At 49.9% G+C, this 14612-nt stretch overlaps 4 protein-coding genes across 4 annotated transcripts; 2 read left to right on the top strand and 2 right to left on the bottom strand.

Moving 5' to 3' along the window:
- Positions 1 to 1184: 1184 nt before the first annotated feature.
- K444DRAFT_601155 (GroES-like protein) lies at positions 1185 to 2469 on the top strand (the record flags this gene model as incomplete). Its single annotated transcript, XM_024878660.1, has 2 exons — positions 1185 to 1280; positions 1340 to 2469. 2 exons carry the CDS (start codon positions 1185 to 1187, stop codon positions 2294 to 2296), a joined length of 1053 nt encoding a protein of 350 aa, XP_024727875.1. The 3' UTR covers positions 2297 to 2469.
- Positions 2470 to 5965: 3496 nt separating this feature from the next.
- K444DRAFT_706710 (uncharacterized protein) lies at positions 5966 to 6796 on the top strand (the record flags this gene model as incomplete). Its single annotated transcript, XM_024888142.1, has 3 exons — positions 5966 to 5983; positions 6026 to 6399; positions 6430 to 6796. The coding sequence occupies 3 exons, from the start codon at positions 5966 to 5968 to the stop codon at positions 6794 to 6796; spliced, it is 759 nt and encodes a 252-aa protein (XP_024727874.1).
- Positions 6797 to 7132: 336 nt separating this feature from the next.
- K444DRAFT_222226 (VIT-domain-containing protein) lies at positions 7133 to 11371 on the bottom strand. The gene is made up of 4 exons (XM_024871156.1): positions 11327 to 11371; positions 9517 to 11275; positions 8896 to 9492; positions 7133 to 8819 (listed from the first exon to the last, which is right to left on the bottom strand). Exons 2-4 carry the CDS (start codon positions 10979 to 10981, stop codon positions 7417 to 7419), a joined length of 3465 nt encoding a protein of 1154 aa, XP_024727873.1. The 5' UTR covers positions 10982 to 11275; positions 11327 to 11371; the 3' UTR covers positions 7133 to 7416.
- Positions 11372 to 11800: 429 nt separating this feature from the next.
- K444DRAFT_620149 (putative sugar transporter) lies at positions 11801 to 14153 on the bottom strand. The gene is made up of 5 exons (XM_024881645.1): positions 13581 to 14153; positions 13470 to 13525; positions 13218 to 13422; positions 12433 to 13170; positions 11801 to 12374 (listed from the first exon to the last, which is right to left on the bottom strand). Exons 1-5 carry the CDS (start codon positions 13726 to 13728, stop codon positions 11935 to 11937), a joined length of 1587 nt encoding a protein of 528 aa, XP_024727872.1. The 5' UTR covers positions 13729 to 14153; the 3' UTR covers positions 11801 to 11934.
- Between the last annotated feature and the right edge of the window lie 459 nt (positions 14154 to 14612).

The raw sequence follows: 14612 nt of genomic DNA, 5'->3' as shown, positions 1-14612 counted from the left end.
AAGGAGCCCTATAACTGCGCCTATTACAGCGTCCGAGCTCTGTAGTTATTCCGCTAGCAGCGCTATAACCCTTGACTATCTTCAAAAACTATGTCCATGTCTCACATCTTGGGTTCAGGGCACAAGGCCTAAAGTTGCAGGTTTTATTCAGTAGCGGGCTTGACGGCTCAAATTACATGTTACTGTGCCCTAAGAGCCCCGAAAGCGACAAAATGCCTTGTAATCCCGTCACTTTATGCGGCATCCTTCGTACGATGTATGGATTTATATAGCATGACCCACGTTTTCGCACTACTCCAGAACAAGAGAAGAGAGTATCAACGTGGTCATTGTGTGGTCTGACGTTTGAGATAGTCCAGTTGGCTACCAAGAGGGCGGGTTGAAATAGTTTTGATACGGAATCGACGTCTTTTGTAGAGTATCAGGGACTCTCAAAACTGTAACAAAAATCTAAGCTTTAAATAAAAAGTGGTCCTTTATGAAGTCATAATATGAGGAAGATCATATGGGCTGCCCGGCTAAGTAGGGATGGCTTGAACATCGAGGAAGCGTTGAACTTTTGAGGTGGTCTAGGTCTCAGACTCTCGAAACTTGAAACCAGTTAACGAGGTAAACGAGAAACTCCATGGGCGCACCGAATACTTGCAAGAAACATTATTTTAGTTCATAACAATAAATGCAAAGAAAATGTGTTCGACTGGTCATTCCATTACAGGAGGCTGCTTCGGGGCAGCCAATAACTGGATTAAAGAACTGCAGGGCCGTTAGTCATCTCGATGCGGGAACAGCAATCCCCCTGGTTCGCGCACGAGGTCCGCTAACGCAACCATTTGGAATCGAGCCCCTGTATGCTCGTCATTTGTTACACAAAGTTTGAGGCGCATTACCCGTAAGAGGAAATTCGGTAATAGCGTTGGAATTGCTCTGGAACCGCTTATTCATGAAAATGATTAAGGAGGAGGTTTTGGACCTGGGGTATAAAGTCAAGAGAAGCGGTTGACAATACGACCCAAATATCGATTCAGCCTCTCGAGAAAGATAAAATCGGAATTTGGCTCAACTGGACTAATTTACCAAGTAATCTTTCCACGACGGCCACCCAAAACGGGACTCTTTTCCTTCATCCTGAAAATATAGCAGGCCAGAATAACAAATCCCAGTTTTCCTCGTTCAACCCCCTCAAAATGCAACAAGCAGTCTTAGTCACCGAAATAGGGAAGTCTCTCACTCTCGGAAGTCGAGCTATCCCAGAGCCAGCGGATGGCCAAGTTCAAATCAAAGTCCTCTCAACTATGCGCGAGTCCTCTTTCTCTCCTCTCCCTTTCTCCTACACCCCCAGCTAACAACACAACAAGTCGCGCCCCATGACACCTACGGCCACGACCTCGGCCTTTTCATCGCAGACCGCCTCCCTTTCATTCTAGGAACCAACATCGCCGGAACAGTCACCTCTCTCCCCGCCTCTCCTTCCCCATTCAAAATAGGCGATGTCGTCTTCGGGCTCGGTTCCCCCTTCTACCCAACACCGGAAATGTCAGGATTGCAACAATACGCTCTCCTCTCCACCGAGTCCTGCGCCAAAATTCCTCAGGGATGTACACCCGGTGACATGGTCACATTTCCGGTGAATGCCACCACTAGCTTCGCGGCGCTGTTTGATGTGAAGGGGTTTGGGTTTCCTGCACCTCCTCCATTCCCACCCTCCAAAGAGGAATTCGACGCAAAAGAGTTGACAGTGTTGGTGATTGGTGGTGGTTCGGCAGTAGGCAAGTTAGCAATTCAGTACGCGAAGCTTGCCGGTATTGGGACGGTGATCGCCATTGCCTCTGTCGGGAGAACAGAAGAATTGAAAGCACTAGGAGCTACCAATATCATTGATCGCCATGCATTGCCTGAGGATATTCGAGCAGAGGTCAAGGATATCACGGGGCAAGAAGGCGTGGAATACATTTACGACTGTGTGTCGTGGGACTATGATTTTGCGATCTCGTTGCTATCGAAGACAAAGAAGGGTGTCTTGTTGACGCTGCACCCTGCTGAGAAAGCAATAGAGCTGGCCAAGGAGATGAGACCGAGTGCCAGAGTGCAGTTTATCGTGGGTAATGCGGACTTTATACAGCCGCATACAAAGGCGTTTTGGGAGGCGTTGCCAATTTGGGTGAAAGAGGGGGGTTTGAAAGTGGGAAAGGTTCGAGTGGTTGAAGGTCTGACCTTGGAGGGCATTGAGGAGGGGTTGGCCAGTTATAGGGATGGGAGTGCGGTTTTGCCTGTGGTTGTGCATCCTAATTCAATCTAAGGGAACGATTGAGAGTTAATTTTGTGTTTGGTTGCCACGGAGCTTTTGAAATTTTACACTTCTCTGGCGTGTTTGAAGGGAATATTGTGTCTTAACCACGAGGTTTTAGTTGTTCCTACTATCGCTTGAGCTGTCCTCTACTATCACACTCTGTATATGCTCGTTTATTTAGCTAATCCCTATTATCGCTTAAGCTATCCCTACCATGGTTCAGTATATGCTCTCCTTTTGCTCTGTATATGCACGGGCTGGGAAGGATCGGGTTAGTCCCGAGGGGTTAGGGGTGGTGAGAGCCTCTGCATTGTGTTATATTAGAGCTAAAGGCCCTATGGGTCAGGGTTAGCAAGCATATGCTAAGTAAATGGGTTTCATATGCTCGGCATATGCTAGGAGTATGCCTGGCGTGCCGTAGGGTGGAAGTCGGGAACGGAGGAGGACGAAAGAAGAGAGGGGTAGTGTTGCTTTAGTAAAAATAAGTATCTATGGTATCTTAAGGTCGAGCTTATGAAAGAAGCTGATCCCTACTATGGAAAATACAAGGGTATTTTCGCTAATTAATAGTAGGGGACAGCATAAGCGATAGTATGGCTCAGCTACTGGCCCCTTAACCACTTGTCGTTCATCCTATCCAGTTTTCCATGTGGACTGAGATGCCAAGCTTCTCAAGTCAGGTGTTCATGGAGTGCTTGCGCTAGCTTTCAGAAGGCCCGTGGTCTAAAGACTCAACACTTGGCACCAGTAGCTCCCATGAGATTGGGTTTTGCGGATTGTGAAAGAAAAACAAAGAAGACTGGTGTGTTTGCTTTGTTGTGCGCATTGGTAGCACCGTGATGCTGGCTGTTCTTCAGCTCCAGCCTGTGGCGTCAAACTAACCGCAAATGTTCCAATTCTTAGTTCTCTCAGACCAATGTGGTTAGAGAAAACACCACAATCCTCCTTGGCTCCTCGGCATGCGGCAAACTCCATCAGCTCATGTCTTACATATTTCTCACCTGATTTTCCATGCAGTCATGGGAGATTCCTTGCAACCTCCATAATCTACTTTAGAGCTCCGACGAAGATGATAGAGCGCCTCCTCTTTCTGTCTCTAGCTCTCGTACATTCAGCTTCTGGAGATACGCAATGCTATTATCCAGACGGCTCCAAAGCAGTCAATTATAGATATGTCCCCTGCACCAACGACACTTTCTCGGCCTGTTGCAACCCAAACGAATATGACATATGCCAGCCAAATGGTCTCTGCTGGTGGCCAGGAGGTTCATCATTGTATCGGGGAGCATGCACAGATCCAACATGGCAGTCTCCAAACTGCCCAAAGGCCTGCCGAGATGGTCAGCTCCCTTGCACTCTAGAACCATTCTTACCGTCCAAAAGCTGACCATATACCGCTCTCTCAGCAACCCCCAGTAGCTGGACCTATGCAATTCCCTGCGATAATAGTGGCAACTTTGTCTGCGGCCTCAGTGCAACGTGTTCAGCTGGGGCATTCACCGCATTCTCGGTACAAAAGACATCTACCGGCATGAGCGCTGCTACGGGCAGCTCATCAACAGGCACAATATCGGTTTCGGTATCTAGAATCACAGAAACGGAAACGGTTATCTCAACGGCAGCAAGCTCCAAGTCCAGTTCGGGCATATTGCCATCTTCTACAGCTCCTCCGGCCGCATCGGCGGCCGCTTTGGGTCCAGGAGCAATCGCGGGGATCGTGATTGGCAGTATTGCTGTGCTTGGCGCTGCGTTGGCTATTTGGCTTGTGTTGTCATGGAGGAAAGTGGTTGAGAGAGGACAGGCTGGGACAGGGGCACATGTTCCGCCTCCAGTTTACCATGAGTCGATGATTAAGGGTCCTTTGGAGGGTCAACTGCCGCAAACGCAGTCGCCGGTAGAGGTGCATGCGATTTCGTATGTTCCGGAGATGGATGGGAGGGGTGTAGGTAGATGAGAGGTAGAAAGGTTGCAATGTCCGAAGTGGCTCCGTGACAATGACACTGTCAAGGGTCATTGTTCGACGTTGTTTTCAGCTGATAGTTTCGAGGGGTGAAGTGCGCCGGAGTCTTCGAATTTGTGGTTACGCATCACTGGCTGCGGAAACGCTCTGGCTACTTTAAAGTGAGGTCACTGATTTGCTAATTACAAATTGGTGAGACAAAGCCTTCCTTCACTTTGCGTTTTGTGTATATCAGATGTATGGTTTCTCAACCCCAAGATCAATTGTATGCTCTTCTCCTCTTATTTAAGGAATGTCCTTCTCTACTAATCCGTCACGTCGATACTCCCTTGCGCGATTTCCAGCAGGTGAAATGACGAGAGAATAGCGGCCAGGCTTCATTGCAGCTGGGCTTGTGGAGCGGTATCCCCTCTTTTACTCAATCCAAAGCGTCGATAGCTCGATCTACTTGAACGTCTCCAAGCCCTATTCGGTCCAAACTTTGAACTCAAAAGTGTCAAAAATGAGAAAATTATCAACAAATTTGTTGGGTTCCCACATTTTGCCAAGATGCCGCTGGTGAGAGTAAGGGCATAGGGGTACCAGATCGTTTGACTCGGCTTCGAAAATGCTTCCCAAAAAGGTTGAAATGGAATTCGATGTCAAAACGAATAGCCCTTGTTTCCCACTGTTCGGGTTGCTGAATATGTGTTTACTATCATGCCACTGTTTAGCCGATAACCGCAGCAGGATGGAACATCCTTCAACCCCCTTTCTAGTTTCTTCCACGGAGAGACTGGCTTCCATAATAAGTGGTAAAGTAGATCACCCCGCAACAATCCTGCCACAGATTGGTCACCCGTGAGCTTTTCAAAAAGCTTGGCAATTCCGGCAAAAAAGGCAGCCGCGCTGTTGCTTCGATATGCTAAATGGCGTTGATTATATTCCTTGACGGAGAACTCTCGCCATAAAAAGAGGTAAGTTTTAATACATCTAAGCAATCTGATTAGACGGCAGGAGCGAGCCTATGGTAAGAAACCAACGTCATTTAGCCCTAGAGGAGCATCTAGTGTAGACGGAGTAGATCCAAATATTTCAGCAGCCATGGACTTACAGTTGACTCATGGTGTTCTCTGTATTTGTTTTTTTTCTGAACCGCGACTGTTTCTCCTAGTTATTGCCATTTTTTCGCCTTCGCTCAGCTTGAAATTCCTCACATCAGCTGAAATGTGGCAGAAATAGCCCGAAAGAGTTTCTGGTTGCAGAAAGCAGTGAACGGCTTGAGGTTTGTGGCTAAAGACATCTCCAGTCTTTGGTTACGTTCTGAAATCGCTTATGCTCAGCGAGGGAGAGCGGGCGACCATGGAGACTGTCCGATTACACACTTTATGTACCTCTTGGCAAAGATCAGCCCTATTTTCACGAGAAGGCGCTGGCAACAGTAGCACACGATCATCATCGTTACCATTCAAGCGAATATCTCGAGCACGTGGGCAACACTTGTCCCACGTGTTTAGATTAAATTCGGCGAAGTACGGATAACCTGTACACCTCAACGAGACGGAAAGAGAGAAAGCCCCCTATGAAAAAAATCTTCTGTGGGACAAAGTTTAGAGGCAGGATACATTGAAAGTTCAACATTTGTTGGTACAAGAACTTCAGATACTCTTTCAAATCGGCTCTTCCGTCCCCCTGAGCCTCCTTCACAATATTGGTGATATGTATTGCTAAAAGGCGCCATGCATTTCCCATCTCTCGTCACGGCGACTGCCACTGTGATCTTTATATCAATGGCGCAGGCCGCGTCCAACATGGTTCCTGACTACGAAGTCAAGCTCCTTCTCGACCCCGACATGGTCCTCGGATCCGACCACAAGCTCACGCCGACCGTTCTCTCGACCTTCGCCATGCCAACAAAAGTTACAAAAATGAACGTTCAGTTCCTCGACACGAGTACCGAGGAGATCTATAATACCGGGTGGAGTCCTCGCTTACGCAAAATCGAGGGTGTGGCAGACTTCGAGGAAACGTATAAGAAGCGCTACGCGATTACTGGGGGAGATATCGATGCCGCGCTCACGACAGCAAACAATGAAGGTTTCGATTCTGACACGACGAAATATGATGCTCAGATCGAATGGGGCTACCAGAAACTGACACTCTCCATCAGCCGGTAGAAGACGGCATCGGGCTCCGGCTACAGTGGCATGGACTTACCAGGAACAAGCAGGTCTCGAACACTCATGATCAACGATGCCCCTGACAAATTTGACAACTGGCTGTTTAACAACTGGGGTACTGACGCGTTGGCGGTGTCGCGCATTTTCGGCCCGGTTTTTGCAAAGCGGTCGATTGGCACTTGGAGCGGGTTGAAATTGTACATCGAGGTCTGGCCGATTATTGATGCAGCTGGTACGGGCACGGAATACATTGTCGAGGCGTCCTTCAAAACGACGAGCCGGACAACGGCTTTGAGTAAGCATGATGGCATGATCGCTTTTCTGCAGGGCAAGGGATGGTTTCTGGCACAGGACTCCTTGAAGACTCAGCTGATCATGGACCGATACTGAATGAGGCTGCTGAAGGCACTCTCTGACAAGATACTCTCCCGCGCCGTTTAGATAATTCTAATTCATAACTCACTATCCTCTCTATCCTCTGAAAAGAAAATCCCAAACGCTAAGATTTTAAATCTACTATTCGCCGGCATTGTTGTGGGTAGTTTCTTCGAATTTATTTTATTTTGGGGTTGCTACGTGTTGGTGTTTGGTGTTGTTGGAAGGGGTTGTTCTCGTAGGGGTTAAAACAGAGGCAAGGAAGGAGACTTGGGTAATGACAAGCTTGCTGGGGGCGATGTTGCGGAGGGGAAAGAGGCTGGCTGAGAGATCGACAAGTGTTGAGGCATAGGCGGTATTAATCATGTTATCAAATTCCTGGAACTTCTCTGGAAAGAGGTAAAGTTATTAACTAATTGCGAATTCTACGCGAATCTCACTGAGGCATGCATTGGCACCGCTGGCGGCAGAGGAGAAATCGTGCATTCCTATCTCGACCCTATTCCGATCCCCTTAACCCGGCCCGGTTCCTGATACCATTATCCAACTCTAACTCCAGGCACGCAATCGGTATCTTTCCTTCCCCAAACCCAAGGAAACCTCCCACATCACCAAATTCTCCCACCTTACGAACCCTACAAAGCCTTGACCACACTCTCGGCGTCAGTCTCCAAAGCATCTAATGCCGTCTCCGCTTGCCCCTCCAGCCATCCCCTCGCCTTCTCAACAACCATGCTCCAAACCCCCTCCTCCTCACCCGCCATAATCTCCAACCACTTAACCACCAGCAACGTAACCCAGACATTCTTATCCACACCATCCTGTCTCTTCACACCTTCACTCTGTCCATCTCCCAAGCCCATAATCGAAAAGACTTCAACATCGAAGACCCACGAACCCTCGAAAGTCTGCAACTCGATGACGCGTGCAACTTTCTCCTGCACGGATTTGGATGACCAATCGATAGCAGGCAGAGTAAGTTTCATATGATCAGCCTCGGGGCTAGAAGTGTCAGAATCCCGAAGTTCGCTAGCGGCAGACAGAGAACTGCGCTTCTCCTTTTTCTTGAGGAAAGTATTAAACCCTGCACGTCTCGCACGCGGCGCTGACTTCACGTCGCTCCCAGCCGCAGCGGGGGCCGCGATAGCAGGCATCGGGGAACCTGTGGCGCGGCGAGCGTAGCCATGGGCGATGAATGGTGCATTCATTTCGGGTGTTGACTCTTCTGACTTCTCGGAAGTAGCTGGTGCTGGGGGTGGTGGTGGCGTCATTGCTGAGTTGGTCCCTTTCATAACGCCGCCGAAGAGGTGACTTGGTCCGAGACCGGTTGCCAGCCGTGCTTGAGGAGGAGCGCGGCCGTAAAACTGGTCCGTGGGAGCTGCATTTCCGAATGCCTGAGCAGGAGGCGACACCTGGATGTGAGAATAGTTCATCGAGTATCTGGCGGAAGATGTACTCCCAAAGAGGCGGCTACCCGGTGCTATAGGTGGAGGTGGTGGTGCGGGTACGTTAGACTGGAGAACCGCAGCACCAAAAGGTTGCGCCTTCGTAGCTGGGTTTGGAGCAGATGCGCTGAAAAATGAGGCCTGTGGGGGTTGCCGTTGTGCAGCTGATTTTGAAGCGTCGCGAGCCACCAACCCAGCTCCTCCAAAAGGCTTGCCAAATGCTCCTGCAGGACTCCCGCCTACAGGTGCTCGGAACTTCTCGTTGCCAGAACCAAACGCGGGGCCCATGCCCCAAGTTTGCGGCTTCGGGCTGGCGGTCGAAGCACTCGCAAGCGCAAACATGGGGTTGGGTTGAGATGCAGGAGCTTTTGATCCCAGACTTTCCCTGGCCTGATTGGTCCCCTTTGCTTGTTTCATTCCGCCACGGAAATTCAAGCTTCGCTTTGCACTTGGTTGGGGCGATGCAGGAGCAGGAGGTGAGTATGCCGGCGCGGATGAAGAAGGAGTACCGATCACTGCGAAGCCATCATCGGTTTCCTCGTCTTCATCTTCTTCAGCAGCGTAAAGGTCAAGTTGAGCTGACATGTCCATATCTGCAATCGCAAAACAGTTAGTACATCTTCTTTTGAAAACAAACAGGGAGCGAAAACAGAAGAAGGGTGGACTCGCCAGCAAGAATCTCCCCATCATCGTCAACCACCAAACTCTTCTGTTCTCTCATGCTCTCCTCCTTCTCCGCGATCTCCTTATCATTCGCGGCAACAGCCACGAAACTGCACCACTTCCCTGCAATCTGGAATTTCTCGCCCAATCTGACGGCCTCCTTCTGCACCAAATCGTCGAAACGGCTTGCGTATCTCTCCTTGACCAACATGCCGTTCTGATCCTTGGCATCGTAAATCCACCCCCGACCTTCCTCCAGGTCTTGCACTGCTTTCTTGGCGGCGAGTTGATGAATGGTCTCTGCTGGCGTGGCAAGATTCTCAATCGGAATTTCGAGAGCGAGGGGGCCGTGGGTGGATGTTGCGCGCAAGATAACGGCGGTAGGATTTCGTTGGATGGTTTCGGGTGACATGAGGAGGTAAACTGAAGTTCGAGAGAAGGCAAAGAGAGTGGGTATCTTGTGTGGTGCTTGGTGCAATTTTGGGAAGGGGATATCAGGCAGCCAGAATGCTGAATCTTGAAGTCCCTTCAAGTCCTCCTTCTCTGGGTTGACGTTGGCGTCAAAGAGCGAAATTGTTGGCTTCTCTTCCTTTGCCTTCTCGTCTTCGGAAAGCAGGACTTTCATGCCTTCGGTGACCTTGTCGATGAGGTCAAAGTCATCATTTTCTTTCTCGTACTTGACTTCAAGGGTGTAGTTCGTGATATGTGGGGACAAGGCACCGCGAAGCATGCGAACAACGCAATTATCAAGTCTCTCACCATCCTGAACAGCTTGCGCGAAGCCATTTCCGGCTCGAGCGAGACCCTCGATGAGACTATGAGAGACGCCATTCCCAATGCCCAAGGGGAAGATCCGGATATTGCCATTCGTCTGCTCAACTTGTTCATTGACGTACTGAAAGAGGGCTTCTTGTTGCCAGATATCTCCATCAGTCAGGAGGATGATCTCGAGAGGGAGATCTGTGAATCGATTGCCAATTGTAGCCTGGATGGCACCGAAAGTCTCCGTTCCGCCATAATCAGCATCAAAGGTGAGCAAGTGATTAGATGCTTGCTGAAGCGTTTCCTGAGAGTAGCTCTGGCTCTTTGGCCACAAGAACGTGTGCGATGAGCCGAAAGAGCAGATGTTGAACTTCACGCCCACAGGTATGGATTTCAGGAAGACTTTCATGGCAGAGACTAACATCGGAATGTTATGTTGCATGCTGCCGCTTCTGTCTGCCACGAAGACGATCTCTGGTCGCGAGGGTGGGAGCGAGAATTTGGGGACGAGGGTTGCCATTAAGGCACGGTGATTGCGGATTGTGGGGTGAGTTTCCAGGATAGCTTTCGGGATTCCGACATCCTTCGACTGAACAATCAAGACGAAGTCTTTCTCCAGCGCAGCGCTTCCCAGTGACAAGGTAGCGGATGCCTTGCTCATCTCCGGATCAGCAGTCGAAGCCGTAGAGACTGTTCCCATCGAGACAGCAATCGGGTGGCTCGGGCTCTGAACACCCTTAATGAAGCTCCTTTCCTGCATGTTAACATCCACCGTAATCTTAATCCCTCCATCCTCGTGCGCTTGGACACCTCCCATCGCAGCAGGACCAGCGCCGTACCGCGGCGCAATCTTGGTCGGAATCGTAAACCGGATGCCTTCAGTCTCGTGATGCTTCAACTCGCCCACATACTCAATCTCCACAATCACGCTCCCGCCAGCCGGAATATTGCCCAGCTTCGTGCTAAACACATCCGCTGCCTCGTCCGTCTGTTCGAGTAAGCCTGCCGTCTCGCCTTTGCTGACTGCTTCATCGAATATTTTTTTCGCGGTCTGCTTTTCCTTCACCAGACCACGGAGGACCCGCTTGCCGATGCGGCATGTGAAGCTGACAACGCTGACGCCGTCGTAAAGAGGGAAGTTGTAGATGCATTCCTTGATTGCGGTTGTGGTAGAAGGGTTTGTGAATTTTTGGGTGAGCTTGGTGCGCGAGGTTGTCGATAGAATGGTGCTGTGGACTGTGCTGGAGAGGAGCGGGAGGTAGTGTTTTTGAATGCGGATGTGGTATTCTGTGGAGGCTATGTGGTAGTAGCACCCACAGAGGTAGCTCATTGTGACGGTGTTGCTTGTTCTGGCCGGTGTTTGGTGTGTATTGTGTTGTATTGTATTGAATGAATGAGCTTGAGGTTGGATGTTCTGTGGGTTGAAGGTGTTGGACGATGGAGGGACAGAACGTGGGGTAGAAGTTTATATGCAAGCGAGCGGGAAGGGGTTCCCCTGGTGCCTAATTTTAAGGTCGCCTGCGCCTCAGCCCAGATTCTGCCTTGGCTTGCTCTCATTAACGCGACTTGCCGTGTGTGTTTCACAGCAATCAAAGAGAAGTTCTGAATTTACACTTCTTTGGGTCTGAGGATGACGTCACAAACTTTATAGAAGGCACAGTCTGGAGGGACTCACAAATAGGGACCGTCACGTGATATCCGCGGACCCACAAAAAGGGGGAACATTCAATGCCTCGCCCGTCGATATTGGAGAGTCCTGGATCATGTTGGGACTTCTGTGGAAGCGAAATCGATATGTTTATTCAGCAGAATGCCACCTGGAGCAAAGGATTTAAGGTTGCCCAATAGGGGTGTTTCCCCAAACTGGTGCCTTGCATTTACTTGCTGCCTGCCAGGAACGCTGCACAGGCAAGGCTGACTGACTCCAACTCCCGCTTCTTCACCGATGCAATTGCCCAACCGATGCGGAACCTTCAAATCTTGTCCCGTGGTCTGCTAAATGGATACCTAATGGCTGACTCGATTGTTCAAGAAGCTTGGGGGTTGTTCGGGAGGAACGGGATGTGAGTGTCCAAGTGTCTTGCTGGACGGTTAACAGGGGATGAGCTTGAATATTCCGTGGCTCGTGGGACATGTGGAAGGGAGAAGACTTGAATGTTCCGTATCATGTATTTAGACCTCGATTTTTACTGACTCATCTGGAAAAATAAACTTCCCTAATACAGCCATCTCATGTGTGTTCCTTCAGATGAAAACGCCAGACTCCTGTATATGCACCTTTAATCAACCGTCCAGTCTCGTCTTCTCGAAATCTCTCGGCCGAATACCCATCTCAAACAAGCGATCGATCTCCGCGAACGTCCTGCCTTTCGTCTCAGGGTAGTACCACCAGACCCCAATGCAACTCAGACCAAGCAACGTGCCGTAGATGAAACCCACTTTCCCTCCCATATTCCCCTGATCAGGATTAACAAGGAACGGCAAGCAAACTCCGGAGACAGCGCCCACGATGCCGGTTGTAATGGTTGCCAATGATTGCGTATGCCCACGGAGTGTGGATTTTGAGACTTCAGTGACGATAGGCCAAGCAACGGAGCCGATGGTAGATTGATACGTGAATGACCAGATAGCCATAAAGACGACTTGGACCCAGATTGCGTTGGAGGATTTAAAGCAACCAGTGATGCCAATGGCGAGGAGACTGACTGAGAGGGTGACTGAGCCTGCGATAGATTTAGTTAGATGAACGCCCTGGTGCGAACCTTTGGGAGAGTGAATTACCGTACAACGCAGTGCCGCGTCGTCCAAACCGCTCCACGAAGACCCAGCCAACCATGTTGCCGATCAGCATGATGAACGAGAGGATCATAGTTACTGTGAAGGCAGCACCAACCCCGAGACCTCCGAGCTGCAGGAAGTAGGCCATGTACCCAATGATCCATCCGATACCACAAATCGACTGGATGAAGAACGTACTCATGGCAATGAGAGTGCGCAATGTGTTGGTACCTCGAAAGCACTCTCTATACGAAGCGCTCTTCTGATCCTCCGCCTCGTGCTTCAGCAGTAGCTCAATGCTCGAAATCAGTCCATCGACATCGAAATTCTTGTTGTAAAGTCTCCGTGCATTATTCTTCGCCTTCTCAATCCTACCTTGCGCAACGAGGAAATACGGAGATTCTGGGAAGAAGAAGAGGACTCCAAGGCCAATGGCAGCAAAGATCCATTGCACGGCGAACAAGATCCGGTAGGCGTTGGCGTTCTCGAGGCCCTGAGTTTGACGGATGACGACGTAAGCGAGGCACTGACCGAGAACGATGCTCCAGTTAACTGCAGCGGTGGTGGCTCCACGGAGGGGCAAGGGTGCAATCTCAGAGCAGTAGGTAGGTGCAATGGTGATGAATACGCCGAGAGGGATGCCTGTGAGAACCTTGCCGCCAAAGAGCATGGGGAGATCTCCAGGGTGGCCTGTTGACGCGGCAGAGAACCATTGGAGGAAAACACCGATGATGGTGAACACTGGCAACAACTTAACATCTGGTGAGGGGAATGGAGTTGAAACTTACCGTACGAGAGAGCCATGCAAAGCTGTCGACCATACTTCTTAGCAATGAAACCAGCTCCTATTCCACCAAGAAGCAAGCCGATGAGACTGCCGGCCCCAAGTGCGAGTTGCCAGATAGCAGGAATGACCCAGTCATACACTTTCTTGTCCTTGACATATGCATACACCCCATAGTCCTCCCGGAACTTCAAGACAGCGAGGACGATCTGATAAGATTAGCAGACTAGCCAAAGAAGAAAGGAAAGGGACAAACAGAGCTTGCAAGGCCATCATAACCCCACATGATACAGCTAAATAACGAGTAAGAGCCTGTAGATCGACATCAATAATGCTTGACAAGTGTCTCGAATAGATCGGAACTTACACCATAGCAGAGCCTTCGGGTTCGTCTTCACGGCATGCCACCACCCCTCGTCGTGCGACAGCATTTCAAAAACCTTAGCCTGCTCCTGCTCCTGTGTGATCTCTGATCCTCTTCCCTTCCCCATGCCGATATCCTTCAGCTTAGCCATTGTGTGAGCCGGTGGCGAGTGACAAGTCACAGATGTATCAATTTCCCTTGCTCAGAACAGAGTCAGAACATTGAGAGCGTGGCGACGTCTCTTGTACCGATCCTGAGCGGACCAATGCAGGACTCCGGTGGCAAGGTTCGGGGCTGAGTTCTGACACTGAAGATGAGACGTCGGCTCTGTTTGTCGGGTTTGTTTGCGTCGTTTCGTTTTCTGCCCGTCCCCGTCAAATATGAGTCCAGGGTACAAAGAAAATGAGGAGGGGAGTGCGGGGTACAGTGCAGGATGTATGGGGGTACAACGAAAGGGTTGCTATGGGTGGTGTTGTGGTTGTCGCATCGTGGTGGAGAGGTCGTCTTTGGCAGATGAAAGAAGGAGGTTTTGGGAAAGATCGAAAGGATTGAAAGTAAGGCTGAAAGTGAGCGGAAATGCATTCATTGTGACAAACCGGGTTTCATCGGTTTCATAGGCTGCAAGCTCTGTGGGCTGCTGATGTCACGTGCATTGTTAATGGGGGCTGGTGCGGAAGGCTAGGAACTTTAACATTTGTAGACTTTATTATAAGCTGTAAAGTCTATTTTATTTTCCTGAGTCTGATTCAATATTCTTCGCATCTGCGTCCCACCTGGCGAAGCCCACGGAAAAGGGCTCAAAATATTGCCTTATATCAGGTACGTTAGGTAACATAACGAGCCTGAGTAAATCAGAGCCTTGCTCAAACCCAACCTCATGAGTCGGCCGCTACTCACCCTCATGAGTCGGCCGTACTCACCCTCATCTCACTGTCAGCTAAGGTGGCTCAGACACGTTGCTGCTCCTCTTTCCAGTGACCAATCATATTCTTCTTATCATTTCGGTTTTGCTATGCGAAAAATTGTCAACTCTAC

The sequence above is a fragment of the Hyaloscypha bicolor genome, assembly GCF_002865645.1.
Source record: "Hyaloscypha bicolor E unplaced genomic scaffold K444scaffold_182, whole genome shotgun sequence".
In the NCBI taxonomy this organism is placed as follows: Eukaryota; Fungi; Ascomycota; class Leotiomycetes; order Helotiales; family Hyaloscyphaceae; genus Hyaloscypha; species Hyaloscypha bicolor.
This window is presented reverse-complemented; position numbering and strand designations above follow the sequence as displayed.